The 26,191-nt window shown below is 40.2% G+C and overlaps 1 protein-coding gene across 3 annotated transcripts in view; it reads left to right on the forward strand.

Moving 5' to 3' along the window:
- Positions 1-26,191, forward strand: part of POLA1 (DNA polymerase alpha 1, catalytic subunit) — a 306,641-nt gene that overhangs the window by 241,234 nt on the left and 39,216 nt on the right. For all 3 annotated transcript variants that reach the window (XM_065900491.1, XM_065900493.1, XM_065900494.1), the window contains one exon: positions 225-321. In XM_065900491.1, the coding sequence (XP_065756563.1) occupies positions 225-321 (97 nt within the window). The remainder of the gene's footprint in view (positions 1-224; positions 322-26,191) is intronic.

Here is a 26,191-nt window from a genome sequence, read left to right on the forward strand (position 1 = left end):
AAGTAGTAATCTGTGATCGAAGTGGCAGGATTTATTTTGAATTACGAAAGGTGTGTATGCTATGTGAGGGGGACAAATCGTTAGGATGATTCTGTCCTTTTTCACCCCCCTTCATTAAAAAAAGGCTGCTTGATGTGGAAGTTGAAATTAGGGGATACACTTGTTGAGTAATCTCCAAAGCTACCCCCTCCCCAATATTCATTTATTTTTCTGTTATATTGCAGTATTCTGATAAGTCCCTGTACACCCAGCTGTGCTTTTACCGGTACATTTTTGATGCGGAGTGTGCACTGGAGAAACTTACTACCGATCATGAGAAAGGTACGTTAAAATACTGTAATTACCTTTGAGTTTAAAGTGGAAATTTGCATCAGAAAAGCCAGACCTCCTGTGTCAGGGTGTTCATGCAGTATCATACCACTGTCTCAGAAGCAGGCCATGGGGGCCGTCGTGAGCACAGGCCTACCCTGCGTGAGGGGCGGTGGCGTAGGAATGCCCGGCTTTGCCTCCACAGCCTGCCTCACATTGTTCTCTATTAAAGCTGGGCTTTGGGGGAGGAACGGTACAGAAAGAACTCTTTAAATACTATATTTTGAAAATGCTATTTTCTATAGAGTTTAGTAACTGTAATAAAGTAAGAATAGGCAACGCGATCACTGGACCTACAAAAACCAGATATTACCAGAAAAAAATAGACCTGGAGTGTGTCTCTGCTGTTCACTAAAAGCCTAGGTTCATTTTGAGAGAGAGAGCTGGGGTGGAGTTCTTTTATTGACTCCATCATAAGAGAGCGTGTAGACACCTCAGCCCAAATGATCAGGCGCTGCCTTGTAAGCCTCACACAAGACTTGCAGGCACTGTGGGGCTTAATGGCCGGAGACAAGCTTTGTTACATAACTTAAACTATTTGAAAATGTCATGACAAGTGCATGGGGTTTTTTTCTCCTACATGAAAATCACATTGACAACTTTTCTGTTACCTGTAAAAAATAAAAAAGGTGAGTTTATACGTTTTTCTTATTAGTTACCTAGAGAATGTTTACGTTGTTTGTCATTGTATATCAATTCGACATTTTGTTGGTCGGTGTTAGGGCTGGAGACAACCTCAAGGGCATATAGAAACCTACAAATACTTCTGGATTTCCTCACGTAAGAATCCCCATGCCCTTGATTTGGTCTTAAACTCTTTTCAGTTCTAGTCATAACTGACTCCAGTTCTTCCATTTACAAAGATAGGCTAGAGTTTTTTTTTTTAATGCCTTGACTTACTTGGTTTTTCTGTCCTTGGATATAAAATACTTTACAACTGATGGAGGAGTTGTTTCAAATATTAGTATCTTGTCTTTAGATGTTCAGCAAGAACTTGGGCTATCTCCACAGCATATTTTCAGTGAATTAGTAAAATTCATATAGAGGAAAAATTTCCTTTAGTCCATGAGTAACTAGGTCTTTGAACTTTGATTCATGACTGGTGGCTAGCCCATGTTTATTTGCGGTATCAACAATAACTGTTTCTCTTTTACCCCCAAGGACCTTTCCTTAAAGGCATAAAGCATTTAGAGAATTAAGTAGTGACTGATGAGTACATTGTCTGTTTCTGTCGGGTTTATTACCTCTTTCTGGTTATTGGAACTTGATCCCCCTTCTTTCTGAATCCAGATTGTTCCCTAGATGTTCTTAGATTCCTAGGGGACAGATTCCTCTTCCAGACATTTCCAAAATTCTTATCTGAAGGGCTGAATGATCAGCAGTTTTCAAAAAGTCCAGTGACTTGGAGACGTGTAGAAGTGATCTGGAAAGTCACTGGAGACTTACCCCAGCTTTTTAGAGAATATCGAGGAGTGTGTGCTGTCATCCCGGAAGATAGGAGATAACAGAGTAGTCACTCGGAAGATTCTTGCTTGACAAAAGTGGAGAAGTGTTGATAGAATCTGTACACTCAGGCTGTTTACTCTAGTTCTGTTTCACAAGTTTTAAGAATCATGACACTTTTTTGTCATTTGATTCTAATAAATACACTATCTGGGAGTTCAGGGCCAAAACGGCATGGAGTGAATTACTGGCTCGTTCTTTTACATGTCAGAAGCCCAAAGAAAATAAAGCAAAAGAAGGGTACAAGATGGCTGTCTGACAGAAAGAACTTCATGAAATGTTTCAAGAGCCTTTTGTTTTATTTATTGAGTGTTAATTAGTGAAACTATTCTTCCCTTGACCTTCTGCTTATTTATTATTCCTAAATTGCATTTTTGGAATGAGTGAATTAGCAGAAATTTACATGGTCTGGACGTTCTCACATCATTTGGTAATGCTAAGTGGTGTTAGGGTGTTAGTGGTGGGATATAAACCAAAACACTGGGTCATGCTTACCCGTAGTCCAAGAGCAGACGTTTTCTAACAAGGAATATTTGATACAGTCTTGCCTGCAAGTCACCTGTTGGCATATAATAGTGCAAGTCTATGGATCTTACACCCAGAAATTCTAGTTCGGAAGGTGTGGGGTAGAGTTTGGGAAGTTCAACTTTTTAGAAAGTCCCCACAGACAGTTCTGAACACATGATTTGGATAGTTTCTAAGTACAAGAGAATTGAACACAGGTTGTAATCCATAGGGGACAGTTGGAGAACAAGAATATTCTTACAGTCCATAAGTGAACAGTTACAGGGGAAACTCCCATAAGTGTAAATTAATGTAACATATGTAAAATTCACTTCTCACTTTATAAGTTGGAGTGAAGTGCTCTCTTCTTTCTGATTTGCCATTCAAGGGAGATTTGCTGTTAAAATGAATTGAAAATCTGTGGGATCCAGAGGGCAAATATATTTATTCAATTTGGACCAAGGCCAGAACGCCAATAGATGTTAACATCAAAAGTCCTGTGAAAAATGACAGTCGTTACACACAGTTATATTATTGAGAATGGAATCTAAGTATCGTCTGCCAACAAGTGCCCTGAAACCGGCGCATAAAGTATTTACCATAGACTCTCCTTTACTGTTGATACCTAGCAACATTTCCTTCGCTAGGATAGTTTTACCATTTCCATTATAAAGCCCGTATTTTGGAGGTTGTAACTGGATTGTGGTTTTAATCTGTGTTTGAAATTTGGCAATTTGACTTGGAAAAAACCCACAAATTATTGGAAAGAGGTTTATTTTTATGGTGAAAAGTAGCTCTTGTCAAAGCTTTTTCCCGTGCTTTGCTTTTCAAACAAAGGTTTACAGGCCATTGGTCCATGATGTGAATTAACCCCATTTGATAGTTTTCCCTTTCCTTTAAGATGGTAAGGGGCTCACTTTGGTGAAGTATCCACTTCATATTCACCATAAGTACATAACATTTTAAAAATCTTATTTCTGTGGGACTTTGGCAGAAAGTCCAAAGACTTCTGTGGGATTGTAACTGCTCCAGAATGTACATAGATGGCATAATAGATCCAAAAGAAGTTTTAGAGGAACGTAGTGGCAATATATGAAGTAAAAATCCATTTCCATGCTGGCAGCACGTAAGGGTCCCATTTGGCTGCCTCATCCCGGGGGGGCTTGGCCTGAGTAGTGATAAGTGAACTGTTTGGGGGAGACATGAATCAATTCAAATCTTTGCCCAATTGTCTAAATTAAGTCTGCTTAAAAAAAGAGGAGGAAGAAGAGTCTCCGACTTTTCTCAACTGAGCCTTTTTTTATTTATTTGGCAACAATAAAAGCAGTGTGCATATATTTTCTATTATTTCTTGAGTGCCATCCCAGATGTCAGAAAAACAAAGATGGCCAATGCTCCCTGCCCTGGAGGAGCTTAGAGTCCTTTGCAGACCGAAAGATTCAGATACAGTTAAGTGTGATAAACCACTGATCTGGTCAAATTGTTTTGGAAACAAAGGAAGGGATCCACTAACTGCCTTTCTTAATAGACTTTATTTTTTAGAGCAGCTGTAGGTTCGCAGCAAAGTTGAACAGAAGGTACAGAGATTCCCATGTACCCCCTGCCCCCACACATGCACAGCCTCCCTCATTATCAGCATCCCCCACCAGAGTGGGGCATTTGATGAACCTACACTGACACATCGTTATCACCCACAGTCCATGGTTTGCCATAGGGTTCACTATGAGACACTGTGTGAGTTTGGACAAATGTATGATGACATGTAAACACCATTACAGTATCATACACAGTAGTTTCACTGCCCTAAAAATCCTCTGTGCTACTCCTAATCACCCCTCCCTCCCCATAACTCCTGGCAACAGCTGAATTTGTTTGTTTGTTTGTTTGTTTTTTTGTTTGTTGCGGTACATGGGCCTCTCACTGTTGTGGCCTCTCCCGTTGCGGAGCACAGGCTCCGGACGCGCAGGCTCAGTGGCCATGGCTCACGGGCCCAGCCGCTCTGCGGCATGTGCGATCTTCCCGGACCGGAGCACGAACCCGTGTCCCCCGCATCGGCAGGCGGACTCTCAACCACTGCGCCACCAGGGAAGCCCTGTTTGTCTGTTTTTTTACTGTCTCCATAGTTTTGCCTTTTCCAGAATGTCATGTGATTGGAATCACATAGTATGTAGCTTTTTCAGATTGGCTTCTTTCACTTAGTAAGATGCACTTTAAGTTTCCCCTGTCTTTTCCTGACTTGGTAGCTCATTTCTTTTTAGTGCTAAATAATATTCCATTGTCTGGATGTACCACAGTTTATTTATCAGTTCACCTACTGAGGGACGTCTTAGTAGCTTCTAGATTTCAGCAGTTATGAATAAGCTGCTATAAACATCCATGAACAGGTTTTTGTGCAGACATGTTTTCAACTCCTTTGGGTAAACACCAAGGAACGCAGTTGCTAGATCATTTGATGTTTATTTTTGTGAAAAACTGACTTCCAAAGTGGCTGTGCCACGTTATTTTCCAGCCAGCAGTGAATGGCTGTTCCTGTAGCTCCACATCCTCCCCAGCGCTTGGTGGTGTTCGTGTCAGTGTTCCAGATTTTAGCCATTCTGATAGTTGTGTAGTGGCATCTCAATGTTGTTTTAACTGGCATTTCCCTGATGGCATACGATGTGGAGCATCTTTTCATATGCTTATTTGCCATTTGTATATCTTCTTCGGTGAAGTGTCTTTGGCCCATTTTTTTAGTCGGGTTGTTTTCTTATTTAAGAGTTCTTTGTATATTTTGGATAACGGTCTTTTATCAGATGTGTCTTTGGCAGATATTTTACCCCAGTCTGTGGCTTGTCTTTTTATTCTTTTGAACACTAATTGCCTTTTCACTTTAGTGTTTGATCTTCCCGTATTCCTAAAAACAAAAGCAGAAAAGCCACTTTTTTTCTGTTCCTGTTCTCTTTTACCAGATGCTTAGCTCCCCTTATTCTGCGTCAGCTATTTGTAGTAGGATGATGTATTAGTCTGCTACGCCTGCCATAGCACATTACCACAGACTGGGTCGCTTCAACAACAGAATGTATTTCCTGATTGTTCTGGAGGCTAGAAGTCTGAGATCAAGGTATCAGAAGGGTTTCTTCTTCTGAGGCCTCTTTGGCTTGTAGATGGCCGTTTTCTCCCTGTCTTCACATGGTCCTCCCTCTGTACCTTTCTGTGTCCCATTTCAACTTAATTACCCCTTTAAAGGCTCTATCTCCAAATATAGTCACAGTCTGAGGTACTGGGGGTTAGGACTTCAAGCCCTCTTTGATATGACTTTGGGGGTGGGGGGTATACAGTTCAGCCCATAACACATGGTCGTCTTGGTGAATGTTCTATTAGTCCTGCCAGAATAGGAACACCAGGATTGAGGACTCTGTGTTGAAGAAAGGAATTGGAGCTATGGTATAAATGTTTGCAAAAGGATGGTGCTTTAACTGTGGACTTTTGAAAAGCATCTGTTAGGAAGCCCAGTTTCTCAGTGGAGTCCCTTTAGGCCCAGAAGGACTATACTTCAGGTCACTCCTACTTCTTTCAAAGGCCCATGGGCGGCCTGAGGGCCACAGCCTACTGGGCAGCCCCTGTCAGGGGCCGAGCTGCTCACTCCTCTCAGCATGGTGAGATCTCCCAGCCACTTCCCCTCTCAAGCTTTGTTCTCACTGGCTTGTTTTACCAGTCTTTTCTTAAACTTTTCTTGTTACCATCGCTCTTCTTTTGTCTTTTCTTTATACCTGATGGTTAACGTCTGTGGGTATTTGTTGTTTCCGTTAGTGTCACCAAAACTAGGCTGACCCTATGTAAGGTACTTTGTAGTTTCCTGTCATCCTTTCAGATGTCTCACACAGGTCCTCACAACAGTCCCATGAGGTAGCAGTGGATTGTGCCCCATTATATTGGTGAAGAAATTTAATGTAGTATAAGCTTCCTTCCTTTGCATTCCCATAGCACCCTGTGGAATGCCCTTCTTGTAGGACTGGTCCTGAATTGTTTTTTTGGGTTTTTTTTAAGATTTTACGAAATGTTCTTAATTTATTTATTTTTGCTGTGTTGGGTCTTCGTTTCTGTGCGAGGGCTTTCTCTAGTTGTGGCGACCGGGGGCCACTCTTCATCGCGGTGCGCAGGCCTCTCAGTGTCACGGCCTCTCTTGTTGAGGAGCACAAGCTCCAGGCGCGCAGGCTCAGTAGTTGTGGCTCACGGGCCTAGTTGCTCCGTGGCATGTGGGATCCTCCCAGGCCAGGGCTTGAACCCGTGTCCCCTGCATTAGCAGGCAGATTCTCAACCACTGCGCCACCAGGGAAGCCCCTGAATTGTTTTCACTTTCTCTTCCACTGAGTTCATGGAGGCAAAGGGTTGTACCTTGTTGATCTGTGCTTTGCCTGTGGGAGCCAGCTCAGTAAATATTTGTTGAATGAATTCTTGGTACAAAATAAGGTCACACGAGCACTTTGAAAAACTGTGGAGGAGTGAGTCCTAGGAATTACTTCTGTCCATGAATGGCAGTGTGCTGGAAAGTTCTCCAATCTCCTGTATTGCTCGCATGACTCAGGTGTGCCATAAATTAATGTCAGGAAATTTCCTTGACATTTTCAGATTTAATATCTGTCATTTCAACTCTTTGCAAGTGATAACTGAAGATGAGTGACGTCGTAGCTCTCATTTTGCTGATGCCAAATTTGAATTGAATCAAAAGGATGTCAAGTCACTTAACTAGTGAGTGAGCCTGGGTGCCTGCCCCTCACCCACACTGCCAGAGTCCTGTTCTCTGCTTGCTATCAGCCAAATAGTTACACTCATGAAGTGGTAATGATTGTATTACCTTGTGGAAAATAGGGACCCCAAAGAGGGACACAGCTAGTACTGAAAAGCTAAGGAGTCTAAAAAACTCTTTTGGTGGTTTAGTGTTTTGTTTCTTGGGTTTTTGTTGTTGTTTGGTTCGGGGGTTTTTCTTTTTGTTTTTTGGGGGGTTGCCAGAAAATAAGAGTTGTATGGGAAAAAATTATATGCTTTAGTGCATATGGGAATTTGGAGATTTCTGAGGGTTTAAGGCAGCTCCCTTTTCAATGTTAAGGATTTCTACTATTCCTAAACTGCTAAAGCGAAAGCGAAAGAGTTATATCATTGCTAGAAGTACTGAAACATAAGTAGCAAAGAGCCGCTGGAGTCCTCTCTAAGCCAGTTGACATTCTTAGAATTTACTTTGTTAAAGCCTCAGGAGGCATTAAGAAGAAGGCTGTGTCAGGCACCCTGTCTGATCCAATTCTTCTTCTGGGTTATTCCACTGAATTTTAGAAATGAACCTTTTCTCTGTTTTTAATAAATAATAACAGAGCATACACAAAACAATTCATACCTACCAAATACATATAAAAGTAAAGGTAGAATTTCACTTAAGTACCAATTTGCTCTTCTTAAAGTTATATCTTTTATAACTGTGAAAAACATTTTCGTTAAAGAAACTGATTTTGAAATGGGCAGTCCATTTTCCTTTTGTTTCATTTTCTTACGAATAAAAAATGATCTGAGGTTTTGGGTTTTTCTTTTTAACTTTCTTTAGTTTAAGTGAATTTTTATCGTGGGAGACTCTAACGTGGCAGTTCAGAACAATTCATGATTAGGAAGTGATTGTAGAAACACATAAAGAATTTTGATGATAGAAAAAGTGGTTCCTATAATCCTGAGCTTTGGGGGAGTGTTGTTATTGTTAGACATTATGTAGTTTCAATCTTTAATGACTTAGAGAAATACTAACAATATAAGGTCAAAGTCCAAAACTAAGTAACCATTATGATTCTAATTTGTAGTTTATATGCAAGGTGGAAAAATTAGTAAGAAACACTAGAACTGTTTACAGCTGTTATCTGTGGGTGGATTATAGATAATTTTTATTTTCTTCTTTATATAATCTGGGCATGTACTGCTTTTATAACAAGAAACAAATTATAAGAACTGAAATTTTACAAAGAAATGTTTTGTTCAACTTGAAATAATGATTCCAGTAGTTTAGCAGTTGAGGAAAAAAATAACATGCAGATGAACCCAGGTCAGCTTTTTTCTCCCTGCATTTTTTTTCCAAATCAAACATAATGTCTTATTACTCAGAGAGTGATCAGTATACCAGCAGTGTAGGCATCACCTGGGAACTTGTTAGGAACGCAAAATATCAGGTCCTCCCCAGACCTACCGCATCAGTATCTGCATTTTAACAAGATTCCCAGGTGATTCCTGGGCTTGAGAAGCACTGTTTCAAGACACTGTCCTTAGTAACTAAAGCCTACTTCCATTCTACTCATCCACTGATTGGGTCCATCCTTTTGGCAAAACTTTAAAATGACAAATGAGCAGAACACAGAAGGCCTAGCCAGGTTTCAGGTGGAATTGGCATGACAGCCTAGTCTTCTGAAATATATTCTGTAATTAAGCTTAAAAATGTAGTAGCCTGAGAAGAGCTAGGAGAGGGGGGAAAAGCAAGAAAGCATGAGTTCCTCCACTTTGTTTCTTCGTAACTAGAAGGAACAACGGAGAAGTAAATTAAGATTTTCAGAATGGCTTTCAGCTTCTCAAGATGAGTGGCTTACAAAAGAGAAAACTGGAATGTAGCTCTATAGCCACTTCATACAAGGGTTACTCTGTATGTGCCCACCAGTCACCACATTCTGGGTCTCATTACAACATTGATTTAGTATGCTTGTAAAGATTTCAAGGCACCGAACTAGAATTTTTTTGAAATGAAAACAAGATTCTATTTCTTAATTTTGGAACTACAGAATTTACTTTGGCATTTACTTTTCCTACTGTTGCTGACTTTTCTGTTGTATTTTTATGCTCAGTACAAGAATGACAAAGTTGGTATTTTCCTATGGCAGCCTGGAGCCCCTTCATACTGCTTTGCTTTTCTGTCTGATTACTGCTGATTTTGTTTCTGTTTTGTTGTTTAACTAAAGACAACTTTACAGTGTGACAGAAGAGAAACTACATTTTCCAGGGAATTGTCATCATAGTCGCTTTGCCCGTAGTGGAGGTGTCTTGTCTCTGTATATTTTCTGTTATCCTCTTTAGGATAGCGAAAGTTGTATATGACAAAGCTGCCATGTGTTTGGGCAACAAACTTCCAGATTCTAATAACGTGCCTTTTCTTTAAGCCCATTTCTGTAAATATGCACTCAAGTTTTGCACTTTTATATAGAAATGGACTCACAAGCATGCTGTGATAACAGATGTGTTACAAGTTTTGTAAAATCCTTTCCTAGTATGTCTTTTCAATGAGCAGGTTCCTTGTCCCTTTTATAGTGACAAGTACAGCAGCACAAACAAGGGCATTATCTAGGTGATAATGCTGTGGTTGATGGTCTTCATTTGCAAAACATATTGTCATTTTTTGAGTGTTTGAGAGCCGGGAAAACCTGATAAGATTGTTTTCATGTACTTTAAAAGATACATACTTCTGTCACCAACGAGGGAAAAAATATTAAATAATTTTCAAGCAGTTACACCATAATGTGAGCTAATCACTTTATTTTGAAGAAAAGTATTTTTGAACAGTTGAGCTAGTGAATTTACTTTTAAAATGTATTGTGCTTACACAGTACATGGTTTTATTTCCATGATGTTTTTTACTACATAATTATACATCTTAATTACGTAATTACTATCATAATTATTATGTAATTGCATGTACTTCCACTAATTACAAAATCAGGAAGTGTAATTATCTAGTAAAAACTTTATGAAATTTCATGCACTAAAAATTACTTAAAAGGCTATCTATTCCAGTGGTCTACTGGAAGGCTTTCCGTGGTTAGTCTCAGCCCTGACTTTAGTTTAGAACTTGAACCCAAAGGCCAGGAGAAGAAGGACAGTCACAGACTGACACTAAACTGCGTATTGCAATAGAGGTAAGATGGCCTCTGTTCCTTACGAGTTAAAGTCAGGGTGCGTTTGAATTTCTTTGTGTTTATGGAATTGTGGTAAGAGTAATACCTTATGTTTGAGGTAGCATCACAAAAACTGTCAATGAAAAGGACAGTTCTTGGGAAAGAATGTTAATAGAATTGACAATCAAGCCATTAAGGTTACAAAACAGCCAGGCCCTCTATACTTCTGTAATGTGAATGGCTTATTTAGCTATCTCTGTCTTTAAAATAATAATAATAATAGTAGGAGGAGGAGTAATATTATTATTATTATTATTTAAAATTCTGTTTCTTTAGTTTGAAGAGGGCTTTTCCCCACCAGTTTGTGTTTATATTTACCAAGATGGGAACAAACATATCAAAAGAGCATAATCCTTTTCTACTATTACTTGATATCAAAAGGAGCTTTTGAGACATAAACATACACACACAAACATGTAACATCAGGCCCTAAAGACAGAAGGCTTAATTCAATAAAGCTATGATGTCTACCATTCAAAACGACATACAAATTGCACAGTGAAACAATAGTCATGACAGCAAATTAGATATGACATCTAAATTACACTACAAAGAGAAATCCCAGAACCATTTTTGGTCTGTAGGAGTCTATTTTAGCCCAGGTTTAAAACCCAGTCTAGAGACTGCTTTGTTGCCTAAGTAGGGTAAAGTTGTAGAAAACTAATTAGAGGTTGGTTGAATTAATTGCAGATTAATTAGGAGGGAAAGGCTTATAATACTCATGGCCGAGAAGAGAGTAGATCCTGTAACTATCAAGATAGAATGTACTCTAAGTTTCAGGAATATTAAATTATCGATATTTGTTATAACATCTATAATAATCTGTTATAACATGACCTAAATAAAGCACTTGGGTTAGATATGGTTACACTAAAATTTCTTCCCCTCAAAATTAGTGCTTTTCGCCAGAAGTGTATTGAATCAGCCACGTAAAATATAACAGTTACTTCTTTAAAACGTGCAGCCGTAAACATTAAAAGGTCTGTAGCCTTAAAAGCATGTGACATTCCCTTTTTTGTTGTTGTTGTTCTTAAATCTTTCTAAAGAAGCACGCTTTGTGGTTTTATCAGTTATTGACTTTGTGACTTCTTAATACCAGCTAAAATTTGTAGTAAATGTGACCTTAAACAAAAAAGTCAGTGAAAGAAATGAAAACACCAGCCCCGTTTGCTTCAAGCAAATTAGAGGGTTTATAGTCATCCAGAATTATTTCCTGCTCTCAGAGATATTTGGGATTTAAACAGGGTCGGTCTGACTCTGGTTTTTTTTCTCTAGTAGTTTGGGATTATTTTTAAATTGCATATTCTTTTCCTCTTGGGAATCTTTGCTCATTTACTTAGAGGCCAGAATTTAATGTCTCCATCATTTCTTATTTGCCTTAACTTTGTCGTGATAATGTTTCTTTTCCGAAATGTTTATGCTCCTTTTATGTTTATAAGAGACAGCACTTGCTTCTCATGCATCTTTTTCATCTTGTTTTTGTTTGTTGTTTTTACCAATTGCATGTGCCACATCTGAATAGCCTCTAATGGTTAAAAGTGAAGTGTTTTTGCGTAGTCCTCACCCTTCCGACTACAGTGCAGATTTAATTTTTAACCTGACTGGGTTTTTTTGTTTGGGTTTAATTTGCTTTGCTTTCTTGCTTTTCATAGAAATTGGCATATGTTTTCATTATCCTCTGTAATTCTTTAAATTTTTCATAATTCTCTCAGGGCTTCAGCCGTAACTTTTGAAGTTTGTGCCCCTGTGATATCTCCAGTTACTCAGTAGCCCCGGGCCCAGATGTGGTGTTGATTTGCACGTGATTAGTCAGTGTCCATTTATTATTTTATGCTGCTGCACTGTCATGTCCGTATAATAAATACTACCTCTCATGCTTAGAGTAGTTCTTTTTATAGTTGTCATGAATTTATCCAGACCCATCAGTATTCTCTTACTTTGTGGCCAACGGGACAGTAACTAGACGGAATTAGTAGTCTGTCATGGAGTTCAGTTGAATTAACATTGATTGCATTCTCCCCGTGTAAAGGCCCTGGGAAACCTGTTAGCCTTAGCACTGTCCCTTAGAGCTTAAGGCTTAAATCAGCTGTGCTCACAAAAAGATAGGTTTGCAGAATAATTTTAGACGCTGATCCACTTTTCTTGTTTTAAGAAATTATTATAAAACCCGACTCACAAATAAGATCACCAAACCAGGTCTGTGTGTAAGTCTGGTTTTATCTGTTTCTCCTTGTTTCACAAAATTCATTCAATGAGTGTTTGCTGCGTCTCTGCCTTGTGTGATATGTAAAGGGCCCAAGTATAACCAAGACCTGGGTCCTGTTTTAGAGGTGATAATATTTCTGATCATTTTCTTATTCACGAATTCACCCTATAAGCACCTACTTTTTTTCTTTTTTTTTCTTCTTTTTTTTTTGCGGTACGCGGGCCTCTCACTGTTGTGGCCTCTCCCGCTGCGGAGCACAGGCTCCGGACGCGCAGGCTCAGCGGCCATGGCTCACGGGCCCAGCCGCTCCGCGGCATGTGGACCCTCCTGGACCGGGGCACGAACCCACGTCCCCTGCATCGGCAGGCAGACTCCCAACCACTGCGCCACCAGGGAAGCCCCAGCACCTACTTTTTATAGGACTTTATATTTTATGGAGAACAGTCACATCTATTATCTTTTACATTTCCCATTAGATAAAATAGTTGACATTTTTTCAGATGAAAAAACAACCTGAAAGAGACGAAACGACCCTCCTGAGGTAGCAGAGCTCTGTGGTGTGAGAGCCCAGCCTTGTTTCCACTGTGTCACAGCTGCCCTGCTCTTAATCTAGTAGGGAGACTTCGACCTGAAGGCAAATAACTCTAACACAAGGGGATGGCATGAAGTGCTGTGGGATCTCTGCATTTTAGCTCCGGGAAGGATTCCCAGTGGAGATGGAACCTGAATTGGGCCTTGAAGAAAAGATGAGATTTTAATCGGCACAGATGCTGGCGTGAAGTTTGAGACTAAGTTTTGTCTTTCCCACTATTCTTTAAATGCTCTATTGCTGATCTAGCTTTTATAAATCAAAGAACCTCATTTGACAAATGCATGGTGATTTTTAAAACACGTTTGAATTGGAGGTTTAGTAAAAAGCACTTATTAAGAGGGTAGTCTATGCGAAGCTTTAAACCCAAGACTGGAAGCTGGAAAGCTGTTCGCTCTTCACTCCACACTGTAACCAGTGGTGCTGCTTTGAAAGAAGTTGATTCCATCCTGCAAGATACATCTGTCAGAAGTGTATCAAAGTGTTTTCCTATCTTAAATAGTTTAACTCAGATATAATAATGTAAGTATTTTGACATGAAAACGTTACATACTGTGATATATCCACTTATCTTAAAACAGACATCTTTAACTTTAAAAGAAAGAAGTATGGTAAGACAAAACAAAACAGAAATTAAAAGAGATGAATGACAGATGGAATTAGTTTTATTTAGAAGATAAAAATAAAGTCCTATTAGCATTATGACCAGAGAATGTAAAAAGGTTTTACTTGAAGCATGATTAATTTTTTAAACTATCATCATGATGGACGTTTAGACATACGTAGGACCTGTTTATGGAGTAAACGTTTACTGCTAAAATTATCCCTATGTTTTATTGGTATATGTATTGTCTTGCCCCCAAAAAAGTAGATGCTAAAAGTCAGTGAAAGTCAAGATAAAAGGGAGGGTCTAAATCGAGCCTGTCTTGAGGAAATTATCCAGCAGAGCACACATTGGTCTCTCTTAGTAAAGGCTTTATCACTTTTAACAAATGTGCCACGGGAAATTTATTAGTATGCTACAAAGAAATGTTCAAAATAATTAAGGCTAAACTACACTTGTCAAAATAAATGAATGAAATACAATTTTGAATCATCTTTCTTCACTTATTGCTCATTTGCATAATTCAGTAACTTACACAGGAGTCTTTCAGTTATTGGTGTGAATTAGCAAGGTTCTGCTATTCCTTGTTGTACGAGCGGGAATTATGCTACCGTGTAATTAGCTATTCCAGACATGGACTAACGGGAAATACCAAAGGGCACAGCAAAATCTAAAGAGACAAGGCAGGGAATCTGAAGACAAGAGACAATCAAAGACACCCAACAAACTCAAGCTGGTAGACCACAGGGAATTTTGAATGAAGCCTCTTAATTTATTTTGAGAATAAGGAATCAGTAGTATGAGAGAAATCTCAACAAGATTAGCTGACTAAGCCTACTTAAAAAAAAATCTCTATAGTGCATGGTGTGCCAGGTTAACCACTCCTGTTTGTTAGTCTGTATACAGCTCAACAAATAGCCGGCAAAGCCTTTCATGGGTATATAGTGGCTTTCCATTGAGGTTTTCACTCTTTGAAGGAGGTCGTTTATACCAATGAGATCTGTAGATGCAAATTGCTTTCGCTATATGTGAGGGGTCATTCCTTTCACAGCAGACGTGCTCATCTCTTTTATAGAGGTTTTGTTATTTTTCTACTGCTCCCAAAGGAATGATGGGAATCATGCCCCCCCCCAACCCCCCATCTAACTTAGCATCCAAATCTTTTCCTTCCAGCTCTGTGAAACTTTTGTGTGCTGATCTTTGGGAACAAAACAAGCTGTTGGCAGCAGCCCTTAGCGCTGAATCAGGAAACTTTTTTCCTTCTTTCAACCTGAAATATCATTTTTAGATTTGCCTCTCTTCTTCACCTAATTCTTTTTTTTTTAATAAATTTATTTATTTTATTTATTTATTTTTGGCTGCATTGGGTCTTCGTTGCTGTGCGCGGGCTTTCTCTAGTTGCGGCGAGCGGGGGCTACTCTTCGTTGCGGTGTGTGAGCTTCTCACTGCGGTGGCTTCTCTTGTTGCGGAGCACGGGCTCTAGGCACGCGGGCTTCAGTAGTTGTGGCTCACGGGCTTTAGAGCACAGGCTCAGTAGATGTGGTGCACAGGCTTAGTTGCTCCGTGGCATGTGGGATCTTCCCTGACCAGGGCTCAAACCCGTGTCCCCTGCATTGGCAGGTGTATTCCTAACCACTGTGCCACCAGGGAAGCCCTCGCCTAATTCTAAGAGAATTTCTTGCTCATTGCAGCAGTGTGTCACTGTAACATGCTAGGGCATGTGGGAAATTCTTGGAAGCAATGTCCTGAAAATGTCATTTTTAGTTTGGCTCCCAGATGATGTAAGCTCATTGGAACTAGAGGAGCAGAGAAGTGAAGGGATCTGTTTTAAGGGTTAGCTATGGAAACCTAACTTCTGATCGCGTTACTGAAGTGGAGGGAAAGATAACATTTTTTTTCCCTAAGCTTTTAAGAATCATACAAACAATCATAGGTTTTAGTCTATAATGTTCAGGAGTCTTAGGGAGAAGGGTTTCAGGCATACTGTGGGAGCACTCTGTAAATATTTTTTGTTTCTTCCTCCCTCCCTCCCTCCCTCCCTCCCTCCCTCCCTCCCTCCCTCCCTTCCTTCCTTCTTTCCTTCCTTCCTTCCACTAGCATTTTTTGAGCACCAAGGGCGCTGACCTAGGCTCCTGAAAGGCAGTGTAAGGTAATGATTAAAAGCCTGCTCTCTCGAGCCGGAATGGCCAGTTCAAGTTTTGGCTTTCCACCTCTTGCTAGATAAGTAACTTTGGGGCATGTGACTTACCCCGTGCACCTTCTCTGTACAGCTGGGAGGAATATAGGGCCTGCCTCGTAGGGTTCAAATTAAATGGGATAATATGGAAGCAGGGCGATATGTAAAATGCCTAGAATAGTACCAGGCACGTAGTAAACATGCAGTAAATGTCAGTTGGTTTTATTATTTCGGAGAATAACACTTTATCCAAACCACTGTGATAGTCCTTAGTATTACTGTTACTCTATCTGAATTGGTTTCTGTAGCCTCTCATTGACCATGTTTTCTGTTTATATTTGTATTCCCAGCATCTGGTACAACACTGCAACTGGATGGTTGCAGTATGAAAAAGCATGGTTCCTACTCTCAAGGAGCTTAAAATCAATCGTGATGACTGTCATTTAATTCTGTCAGTACTAATAGGAGAGGTTGAAACAAATAATCCACAAATCATTTTCATGTTGTTTACAGATGTCCCTTATCGGTAATAAGTGTTGCCTGTTTCCTAGGGAGGGTAAAAAATAGTTGTACTTGTGTGCAGAAATTTGGCCAAACCCAAGTTCCCTAATCACATACTTTAGCACATTACTTCTTAACAACCGGGGTGTATCTTTTACAGTTTTTAAGATGACAGGTGCCCAGATGCCACCGCCAGGTATCTGGTTCAGTAGGTCTGGGGTGGGGTCCCAGTGACTGTGTATTTTAAAAAGCTCCCCAGTGACTCTGATGCACATAGTATTGAGAATCTCAGAGTTAGTAAAACTCTTCAAACTTTAATATTGCTTCATGTCAAATATGTATTAAGTATGACTTTGATATAGAAAGGGAGATTGGTTGGTATCTAGATAACAATTTAAGTAGGCAGTAGAACGGAAAATGAAGTCAAACACATGAATTATTTCTTCGATAAGGGAATCATTTATGGTGCTATATGAGCTAATACAGCATTCAAGGATAAAGCGAAAGAGAAGAAATGGGCTAGGGAAAAGTAAGCTGGAAGAAACTGGGTTTTGGTAACGAGAGAAGATGAAATAAATGCATTTCAGCAAGATTGGCAATAAGAACACTTGTTATTTTCAACATTAACATCATGAAAGTAGGGAAGGGCCACCGTGGAGGGTGGGGAATCCCCAAAGAGACTAGCTGGGTGACTGGGAGGTGTCGAGGTAGCAGCTATCCCAACCCTGGCATTTAAGCGTCTACATAGTTGGGATTTCTGGGACCTTTCCCACCTCCTGTGGTCTTCTCCTTACCTCTGGGCCCAGCTGGCAGGGTCTGGGGTGGGGCCCCAGTGGCTGTGTATTTTAAAAAGCTCCTCTGTCCTAGGAGATCAGCCCTTTGCAGTTTCACATTGCTGCCTGTCACCCAAAGGAGGTGGGACCAGGTGGTAGTCCTGGAGGCATTGGAAGGACATGTCTGGGCACCACAGTCATAGTTGGGCTTACCTTGGGTCTCCAGGCAGGACAAATAGCTTGGTTAGCCCCATTTCCCAGCATTGGGGTCTTGGAGCTAGAAAAGAGTCTCGGATCAACCTTATCTCAGGCTGTTGGTTTCAGATTACCCCCCTTTTGCCTAAAAGGATTGAGACAGCACTTCCGGGGCACCTGCAGATTAGACCCCTCCCTGGGCGGGCCTTGACTCCACCATGGCTACCTCCCCCTGCTCATGAGTTTCCCCTGCCTGCCTCGCCCATCCCAATCCCATCTCTCCCTTGTGGTATTCTGTTTATCCTTTAAGGCCTCCCAGCTAAAAATGATCTCTTTGTCCTCCAAACTCTGTGCAGCTCTTAAGCACTGCCCCTCATGCATTATAACTTTGTGAGGATGGGGACCATTCTTGAGATGTTATTGTGTGTCTGGTGGCAACTTACACCTGATAGGCACCTAAGAAATAGTATGTGAAATTGTTTTCTACAATACTTTAGCGTGGAAGCATAATACTTTGTTTCTTATAGAATACATTAATGTTTATAGCATACTCTTCTGACTCCCTCCTCTCTTCTCTCTTTGCCATCGTACCCTCCAACTGTATGATAAAACTTTTTCCGTCCGTGTATATCTATACATTCATCAGACATTTAGCCCATGCCCTCTCCTCACTCCACATGAACTTGATTTCCCACCCAGATCTACCTACTTTCTGATAATTCCTAATAGAGTTGGGCTGTGATTCCATGCACCTCAGGAGATGGCATAAATTCCAGGCTAGAAATTTCTTGTTCGAACCTTTAGGTTATATAAATCAAATGGACGCCCTACTCTATTAGTAGAATGAATCAAAAAGTCCACAGATGGACTTCACATGAGGACCATCTCTGCCCGGACCCACTCCTTGCCCTCCAGAACCTGTATACAGATCATAGCAGCTGGCCATTTTGCATGTGGGTTTTTCTAGTGGTTCACAGCTCTAACTCTTTAATGACCTTGCCATCTTTGAATTTCTCTGAGCACTCAAAATCTGTTATTTGGTTTTACCAGTTTTTATGATATCTCGGTATGCCTGGAGGCCATCTCTGGACAGCTGCCTGAAGGTGGGGAGATGGGGGTGGCTGAGAGGCTTGTAGTCTGCTCTGTTCTTGTCTCCCTGCGGGACCCTCGCTGGAGCGGCAGGCAGGCACACATCTTAATGGCACTGTTGGTCTGTAAACACTACTGTTATTAATAGGCTGGGGCAGGAAGGGGGGGGTGTAGTAAGCCCACATGAAATGTGGAGATAACCTATGTCTTGGGTGTAACCTGCAGGACACACTATAACAGAGTAATCTTTGCACAGTATAATTATAAGAGAATGAACAAGTTAGAAAATCTATTCCTGGTTTGTAACTGACTCACTTTGTGGCATGGGCAGACCATTATTACTCTTTGATTTAGTTGTCTTATTTGTTCAAAGAGGGAAAAATAAGGTGTGTTTAAGAAGAGTAATTCCCCTGGAAGGAGGTCTGTAAGTGCAAAGTACTTGTTTTTTTTATTATTATTATTAGTGTTCTGGTATGATTTAGTTTTATGCCGTGTAGTCCACAGATGTTTCAGTGGTTCTCAGTGATGAGTTACAAAATACCTCTATATCATTCTTTTGCATCACACTGGTAACAGTTTAGCACATCTTTGTTTTAACCCCAAAGTATATATCCAAAATAGATCTCATTAATAAAATACAATTACCAAATTAAATATATCTATACTACTTTCTATTTTTTTTTTAACCTCCTTAAAAACATGGTTACTGGGGCTTCCCTGGTGGCACAGTGGTTGAGAGTCCACCTGCCGATGCAGGGGACACGGGTTCGTGCCCCGGTCCGGGAAGGTCCCACGTGCCGCGGAGCGGCTGGGCCCGTGAGCCATGACCGCTGAGCCTGCGCATCCGGAGCCTGTGCTCCGCAACGGGAGAGGCCACAACAGTGAGAGGCCCGCATACCGCAAAAAAAAAAAAAAAAAACAAAAAAAAAAACAAAAAAAAACACGGTTACCAACAACTACTAAGTAAGACCTTTAATTACTGCCAATCTTCTCTTGAAAGTAACGATGCTTATCTTGAGTACTTCGAACTGTAAGTGGTATTCAGTACACAGTGGGGTTGTAATGCGATTATGAAGTGTACCAAGTTAGTGATAAATAAGCATGATAAACCATATATTTGTATTAGAAACAATATTTGAATTATCAACTGAATAAAAAGGCTGCAACTGCTGGTTCCTTGGGGTGGGTATATGATAACAATAAAATACAGTTGAGTACACTTAGAATAAAAAATTGTGTATGCTTCCATATACAGTACAGAAAGAAACCTTTTTCAATTTAATGGGCTTTTGAGTGTGCAGTATTTAAATTACTGGGAGAATTAAAAGATTTGCTTTTCTTTCTGGCAGTAAGCTTTCCAAATTAGGAATTTTTTTTAATATCTCGACTCATTCATCAGTAGAGACCTATGGCTTTTATATAAAGCATTATAGTTCTTTCCCAGATTTCCAGTAATTTTCCAGTGGAGTAGCAGTATAAAAAGTAAAATATTTTCTTTAATTACAGTAAAATGTGTAATTTTCTGTATCAGTTTCTTTTTTTCTTCTTTTTTGGGAATTTGGTTCAAGAGGACATAAATTCTTTATTTTCTAAATTTGGGTCACTTATTATCTTAAAGCATTTAAAGCCCACGTGTGTTTTTTAAGTGTTATATTTTAGTAACCTAGAAATAACTTTAATACTGGGGAGTGGTAATCTGTGTAAAATAACACTGTGAATTTCATTTCTGTTTCACCATGAGGTACAGTGAGGAATAAATTGTGTGCATTTGTTTGTAAGAGTGTCCTGAGGCATGGCACCATGAATGGAGAAGGAAGTGTAGCTGCCATGTGAAACCAGAGGTCACAGAGTAGCAGCTGTGGGCTGCATATGACCTCTAAGTATGTTTAAATTTGCCTGAAGAATATTCACCATTTTTAATTAGTCGCTAATATTTTTTTTAAACTGGAGATTTAATATAAAAAGCCAAATTTCTGGGTTTCTTTCAAAAATCAGTGTCTGGCTACACTAGGGCAGCTTTCCTGAATGGCAACAATTGGCTGGAGCCACGTAGCAGCTAAAGCAGTTGACGCAGAACTTGAGTTCTCCAGTTTGCCAGCCACTGCCCTACTTCAGCCCCCTTCGTTCGTTTCTCTTACTCATGTGGCACTTTAGGCATTTGTTTGCTAAAAATATCTGGAAGTGTGCTTTCTTCTATTTTTTCTTAAGCAAAAAGAAAAAAAAAAAAGAGGAGGAGGAGGAAGGGAAGGGGCCATAGCCATAAAAGTTGGAATTTAAACAGTAAAAAGTATCCAACTCACATTAAAAACCCACAAAAAAGATGAAAGTCACCTTCATAAAGTACAAATCACATAAAAATATACAACTTCCTAGTAGCTAACATTTTTTATGGCAACTCTGATCCTCGCAGCGTCCCAGGGAGTTAAGATAACAATTACATACTACTCAATCCACCAAGGAGAAAACCAAGTATTAGTGAAGCTCATTAATTTGTCCGGGTTTACAGGTGCTAAGTGGAGCAGCTGAGGTATGACCCAGCTTCAGGTGGTAGTCTGGAGTAGCGCTGGCCGGTAGAATTTTTTGCAGTGACAGAAATGTTCTGTATCTGTGCTGTCTGCTGCAGTAACCTCTAGCCACATGTGGCTGTTGAAAAGTTGAATGTGGCTAGTGTGACCGAGGAACTGAATTTTTAATTATTTAAATTGAAATAGTCACGTGTGGTTAGTGACTGCCTTGTTGGGCAGTGCAGGAATCTAGAGCTCTTTCTTTTTTTCCTTCACCACATGGTCTCTGTATTGAACAGTCTTACACTGTTTAATAAAATTCATCAAAAGGTTTCTGTAAGGTTTTCTCAAGTTACTTACCCAGTGGCAAGTATCCATTCTGCCAGGAGTTTAAGGTACGTTGAATATTTTCTGTATCTGCATAGATTTCTCTGCATGAAGGCTTCATCATACACAGTAGTGTTCTTTGTAACAGAGTTGGAGGTCCTAGTGGTAAGGTTCTTACATATAGAATCTCCCAAGATTCCTAGCCCGGATAAAGAACATAATTGGAGGTATGTTTTAACATCGGAAATGTATAGATGACCAGGACAGTCTACTTCCCTAGTCTTTTTTATGATCAAGGATACTAGGTCTGTTACAGAATCGTGAAAGAAAATGAAAAATCTTTGATGGTTAGCTGGTTTGAATTGGGTCACAGTAACTTTTAGAAAGGTGGCCATTAGCTAACCTCTCTGTCAATAAACATATATCATTAAATCTAAAATGGCATCGAGGGGCTTCCCTGGTGGCGCAGTGGTTAAGAATCCACCTGCTAATTCAGGGGACACAGGTTCGAGCCCTGGTCTGGGAAGATATCCCACATGCCACGGAGCAACTAAGCCCGTGTGCCACAACTACCGAGCCTGCACTCTAGAGCCCACGAGCCACAACTACTGAGCCTGCGCCACAACTGTTGAAGCCCATGTGCCTAGAGCCCGTGCTCTGGAACAAGAGGAGCCACACAATGAGAAGCCCGTGCACCGCAACAAAGAGTAGCCCCCACTCGCCACAACTAGAGAAAGCCCGCGCGTGGCAACGAAGACCCAATGCAGCCAAATATAAGTAAATAAAAATTAAAAATAATAAATAAAATGGCATCGATTTAGGACACATCCTGGTTTCAAAGATGTTAAAACATGGGGGAGGGGATTCATGTTAGAATTGGTGAAATATAGTTTGTCAATGGGCTTCATCTCGGTTTGGTCAGCCTATAACCAGGGACAGCATTGAGATGCATATGTCAACTTTGCCCTGTGCTTAATTAAACCCTTCACTTGGGCTGTCCCCTTGCACACTACCTTATGTTGGTCCTGACTAATTAACAAAGACTTTCAGGTGGTTAGGATTGGGTTAAGCTCTTGCTCAGTAACAATTTGATCACTATATTCACTTTCTTTAAAAATCCCCCTGCCCCATAAATGCAGCCGAAGATGTTTTATTATCATAAATAGTACCAGAACAAGCTTAACCAATCACCTTCCAGCACAGGGGCAACTCTGTAGCACTCCTTTTCAGAATACCACATGCTGTAATTCAGATTATCCCATTAGCTATCCAAACGCGCCATTTGTTTTTAAATGCTGGAGTGTTTACCTGAACATTTCCTCTTTTCATCTTCCTGCCCCACTTCACCGATACATTGTCACTGCAGTGACAAGTTTATTTATGTGCCTTAATATCTTCACTTTATGTTATTTTTAAAGTATATTCATATGTCTCCATGAAAGTGTGCTTGAGCATCTTAAGATATTAGTTATTGTGGAGTAGGTTCATATTATTCATTCTTCATGATGCTCTCTCGACTCTTGCCTTTATTCAGACTTCGAAGTATTTCAGCACTTCTAAACTCCTGCCTTAAAATTTCTGTACCAGTCTTACTCTGGAAACTGAGCATGTCCTACTGAAATCTTAACAGCTCTTATAAGAAATCTGGGAGTTTGAATCAACAAAAACAGAAGCATTTCTTGCCCACAAAGGAGTCTGACATCTAATGGTTACCATTTCATACACTGCTGTGAAGAGTTCCCAGATACAAGCCATTCAGAGTTCACACGTACAAAATTCATGCATGAGTTAGTGAATATCATTCATTATGTACTAGCAAGGAATCCTAAGTGCTTTGATAAATGTAGTCGTTTGAACCATATAAAATTGCTGATTTTTGACCTACCAAAAAAAGCAACCTCACGTGATCCATTCTAATACAGGTTCGGACCAGACTAGTTTATATAAACTGCTTTCTCTACTTTTGCTATTTTCTCTTTTTATTTTTTTTAATTAGTAGTTTTTTTTTTTTTTTTTTTTTTTTTTTTGCCGTACACGGGCCTCTCACTGTTGTGGCCTCTCCCGTTGCGGAGCACAGCCTCCGGACACGCAGGCTCAGCGGCCATGGCTCACGGGCCCAACCGCTCCGCGCCATGTGGGATCTTCCCGGACCGGGGTGCAAACCTGCGTCCCCTGCATCGGCAGGCGGACTCTCAACCACTGCGCCACCAGGGAAGCCCTCAATTAGTACTTTTAACACAACGACCTTCTCCTTGCTACTACCCTTTTGTATTTCTCAATTAATAATATTTTTTCTAGTACTCTTCCCTTCTCAAATAATTCCCCAAACCAAGTCTCAGAATTACTGGCACAAAGAGGTCTGGTTACATAGTACCTCCAGGATGCAATCAATACTTAACTGCTTCAAGTGTTTGACCTGTTTTGAGAATTTCATTATCCTAAAAGGTTGGTGTCATTGAATACGTTTACTGCCCAATAAGCCATCATAGTTCCTTCCTTCTCAAATGAAAAAAGCAGAAGGAAAAATGCTACATTTTTGTTCAGTGCTGATAGAGGCCATGCTGTGGGATATCTTTGTTATGACATGATTTGGCTAAAGCATCTCTGGAGAATAAAATTAACAAGTATCCTTTGTTACATTCACCTTTTATTCAACTGAATGTAAATTAATAAATCACTGTAGTTTTTGAATAGTGTTTTGTCTTTGGGTCTTTGTCTCAGAAAAGAAATGGGATGTATGTTATATTTTATTAGAAGTTTATTAGAGACATCAACCATCACTTGGTCTGAAACTCTAGAAATTGTACATTCGTATTTCTATCCATTTGTATTTGCAGTTTCCTAGTTTCCAGGGGTATATAATGACTTCATATTTTCAAACTGAACCGTATTTTTGTTATTATTAATTTGCTGTTTTTATTTAAAGAGGATTTGTCAGTGGTAGTTTGTAATGTCAAATAAATTAAAAATAAAAATATTTAAATCCCTTATTGAACAGTTCGACTCTTTACATGTGGTTATGCTGCTCTTTGCAATAATCTGCTAGCTAGATGTTCTTTTCCCCATTTTACAGATGTGAAGCAGAGGTCAGCCCAAGTTATTTTCTTGGACAGTAATCTAAATCTAGTACAGTTCCATAATTGAAGCGGAGGCCAGCAGACTCCAAACACTTTAACCCCAGCCCCCAGCCCACCCTTCCTCTTTGGCATCCTTCCTAACGATTTTAAAAGAAATCCTTAAACATCTATATCACTACAGCGCCTCTCATCATGTATATTACTGTCCTATTTTTTTTATGAGTTAGGTTTTTTTTTGCTATTATTTATTTTTGGGGTTTTTTTTTAACATCTTTATTGGAGTATAATTGCTTTACAATGGTGCGTTAGTTTCTGCTGTATAACAAAGTGAATCAGCTATACATATACATACATCCCCATATCTCCTCCCTCTTGCGTCTCCCTCCCACCCTCCCTATCCCACCCCTCTAGGTGGACACAAAGCACCGAGCTGATCTCCCTGTGCTATGCGGCTGCTTCCCACAAGCTATCTATTTTACATTTGGTAGTGTACATATGTCCATGCCACTCTCTCACTTCGTCCCAGCTTACCCTTCCCCCTCCCCGTGTCCTATGAGTTAGTTTTTAATTTAAGAAATATTTACTGATGGCCTGCTGTGCACCAGGCATAGTCAAGGTGTCTGTTCTCGTGGCACATTCTACAGGAGAGAGACAAACACAATAATTTCAGACAATAACAATCCCTCCTGGGACAGTAAAACTGGGGGAGTGGTTTGATGGAAGTGGGTAGGATGTTCTTTGCAAGGAGGTGGCCTGAGTGACAAGAAACCAGCCATAGGACTAAGTCTGCAGGCAGGATATTCTAGGCCAAGGGCAAGGGGAAAGAGCCTGGGGCCGGAACATCTTGCAACTGCAAGGGGGCAGGTGCGGCTAGAGGACGGCCAGCGAGGGGGAAGTAATGGGAGATGAAGCTGGAGAGATAGGCAGGGGCTAGATCCCGGGTCAGGGGTGTGAATATTATCCTCAATACAGCAGGAAGCTCTTCGACACTTTAAATAGGGGAGTGGCGTGATCTGATTTATGACTTGTACAGTGCTGGCTACTGTTTGGTGAGTGACACTAGACTGTATTTCCACTGTGGGAGACTTTAGGAAGCCCCCCTCTACCAAGTGTCCAGTTCCTGGAAACACCCCATGTTTTTCTTCTGGAAGTGATGTGTGCAGGCCCAGAGGAAAATGCTAAAGCCTTGAAAATTGTGTATTAATTAGGGAGAGTGTGAAGAGCATCACAACTTTAAAAGGTGACTGGGCTCACCAGCCTCATTCCTATCTCTCCATGGTGCTTGTTGCAGGCTCTACTAAGCAGCTGCTAGGGACCTAAAGACCTAGAGTAGTTAAATTTGTAAGCTGTGTTGCCTCACACTTACAAGAGAGATGGAGATCAAGAATTGTGTTCGTATACATATTCTTGCTAGATGGTAATAATCAGTGCTAGAGAACTTTCTACATTGATTCCAAGTGCCCTGTTCTAAGTGTCAGTAATAAGACCTTTTGATTTTGGGGTTTTTTCTTTTTTTTTTTGGATACAGTTGAAATATGTTATTGACTGAAAAAATTAAATATACCTTTCACTTAAATATTATATCTTTCGAACTTTTGAATATGAGAGTTGAAATTTCTGATGAGCAAAGAATTGTGTGTGGGATTGTTTTTAATTACTGTTTTTAAAAAATATATTAAGGACTTCTGGTGATAGTAGAAAATATTAATTCCTTTGAAAACCTGGCCATGTTGCTAGATCCACGTTTGCTTTTCTGTGTTTTTGTGAACTGATCAAATTAGATTCGTCACTCTTGGCTTGTGGTGATTTGAAATTGAAATGGAAT

The sequence above is a fragment of the Phocoena phocoena genome, chromosome X (assembly GCF_963924675.1).
Source record: "Phocoena phocoena chromosome X, mPhoPho1.1, whole genome shotgun sequence".
NCBI lineage: Eukaryota > Metazoa > Chordata > Mammalia > Artiodactyla > Phocoenidae > Phocoena > Phocoena phocoena.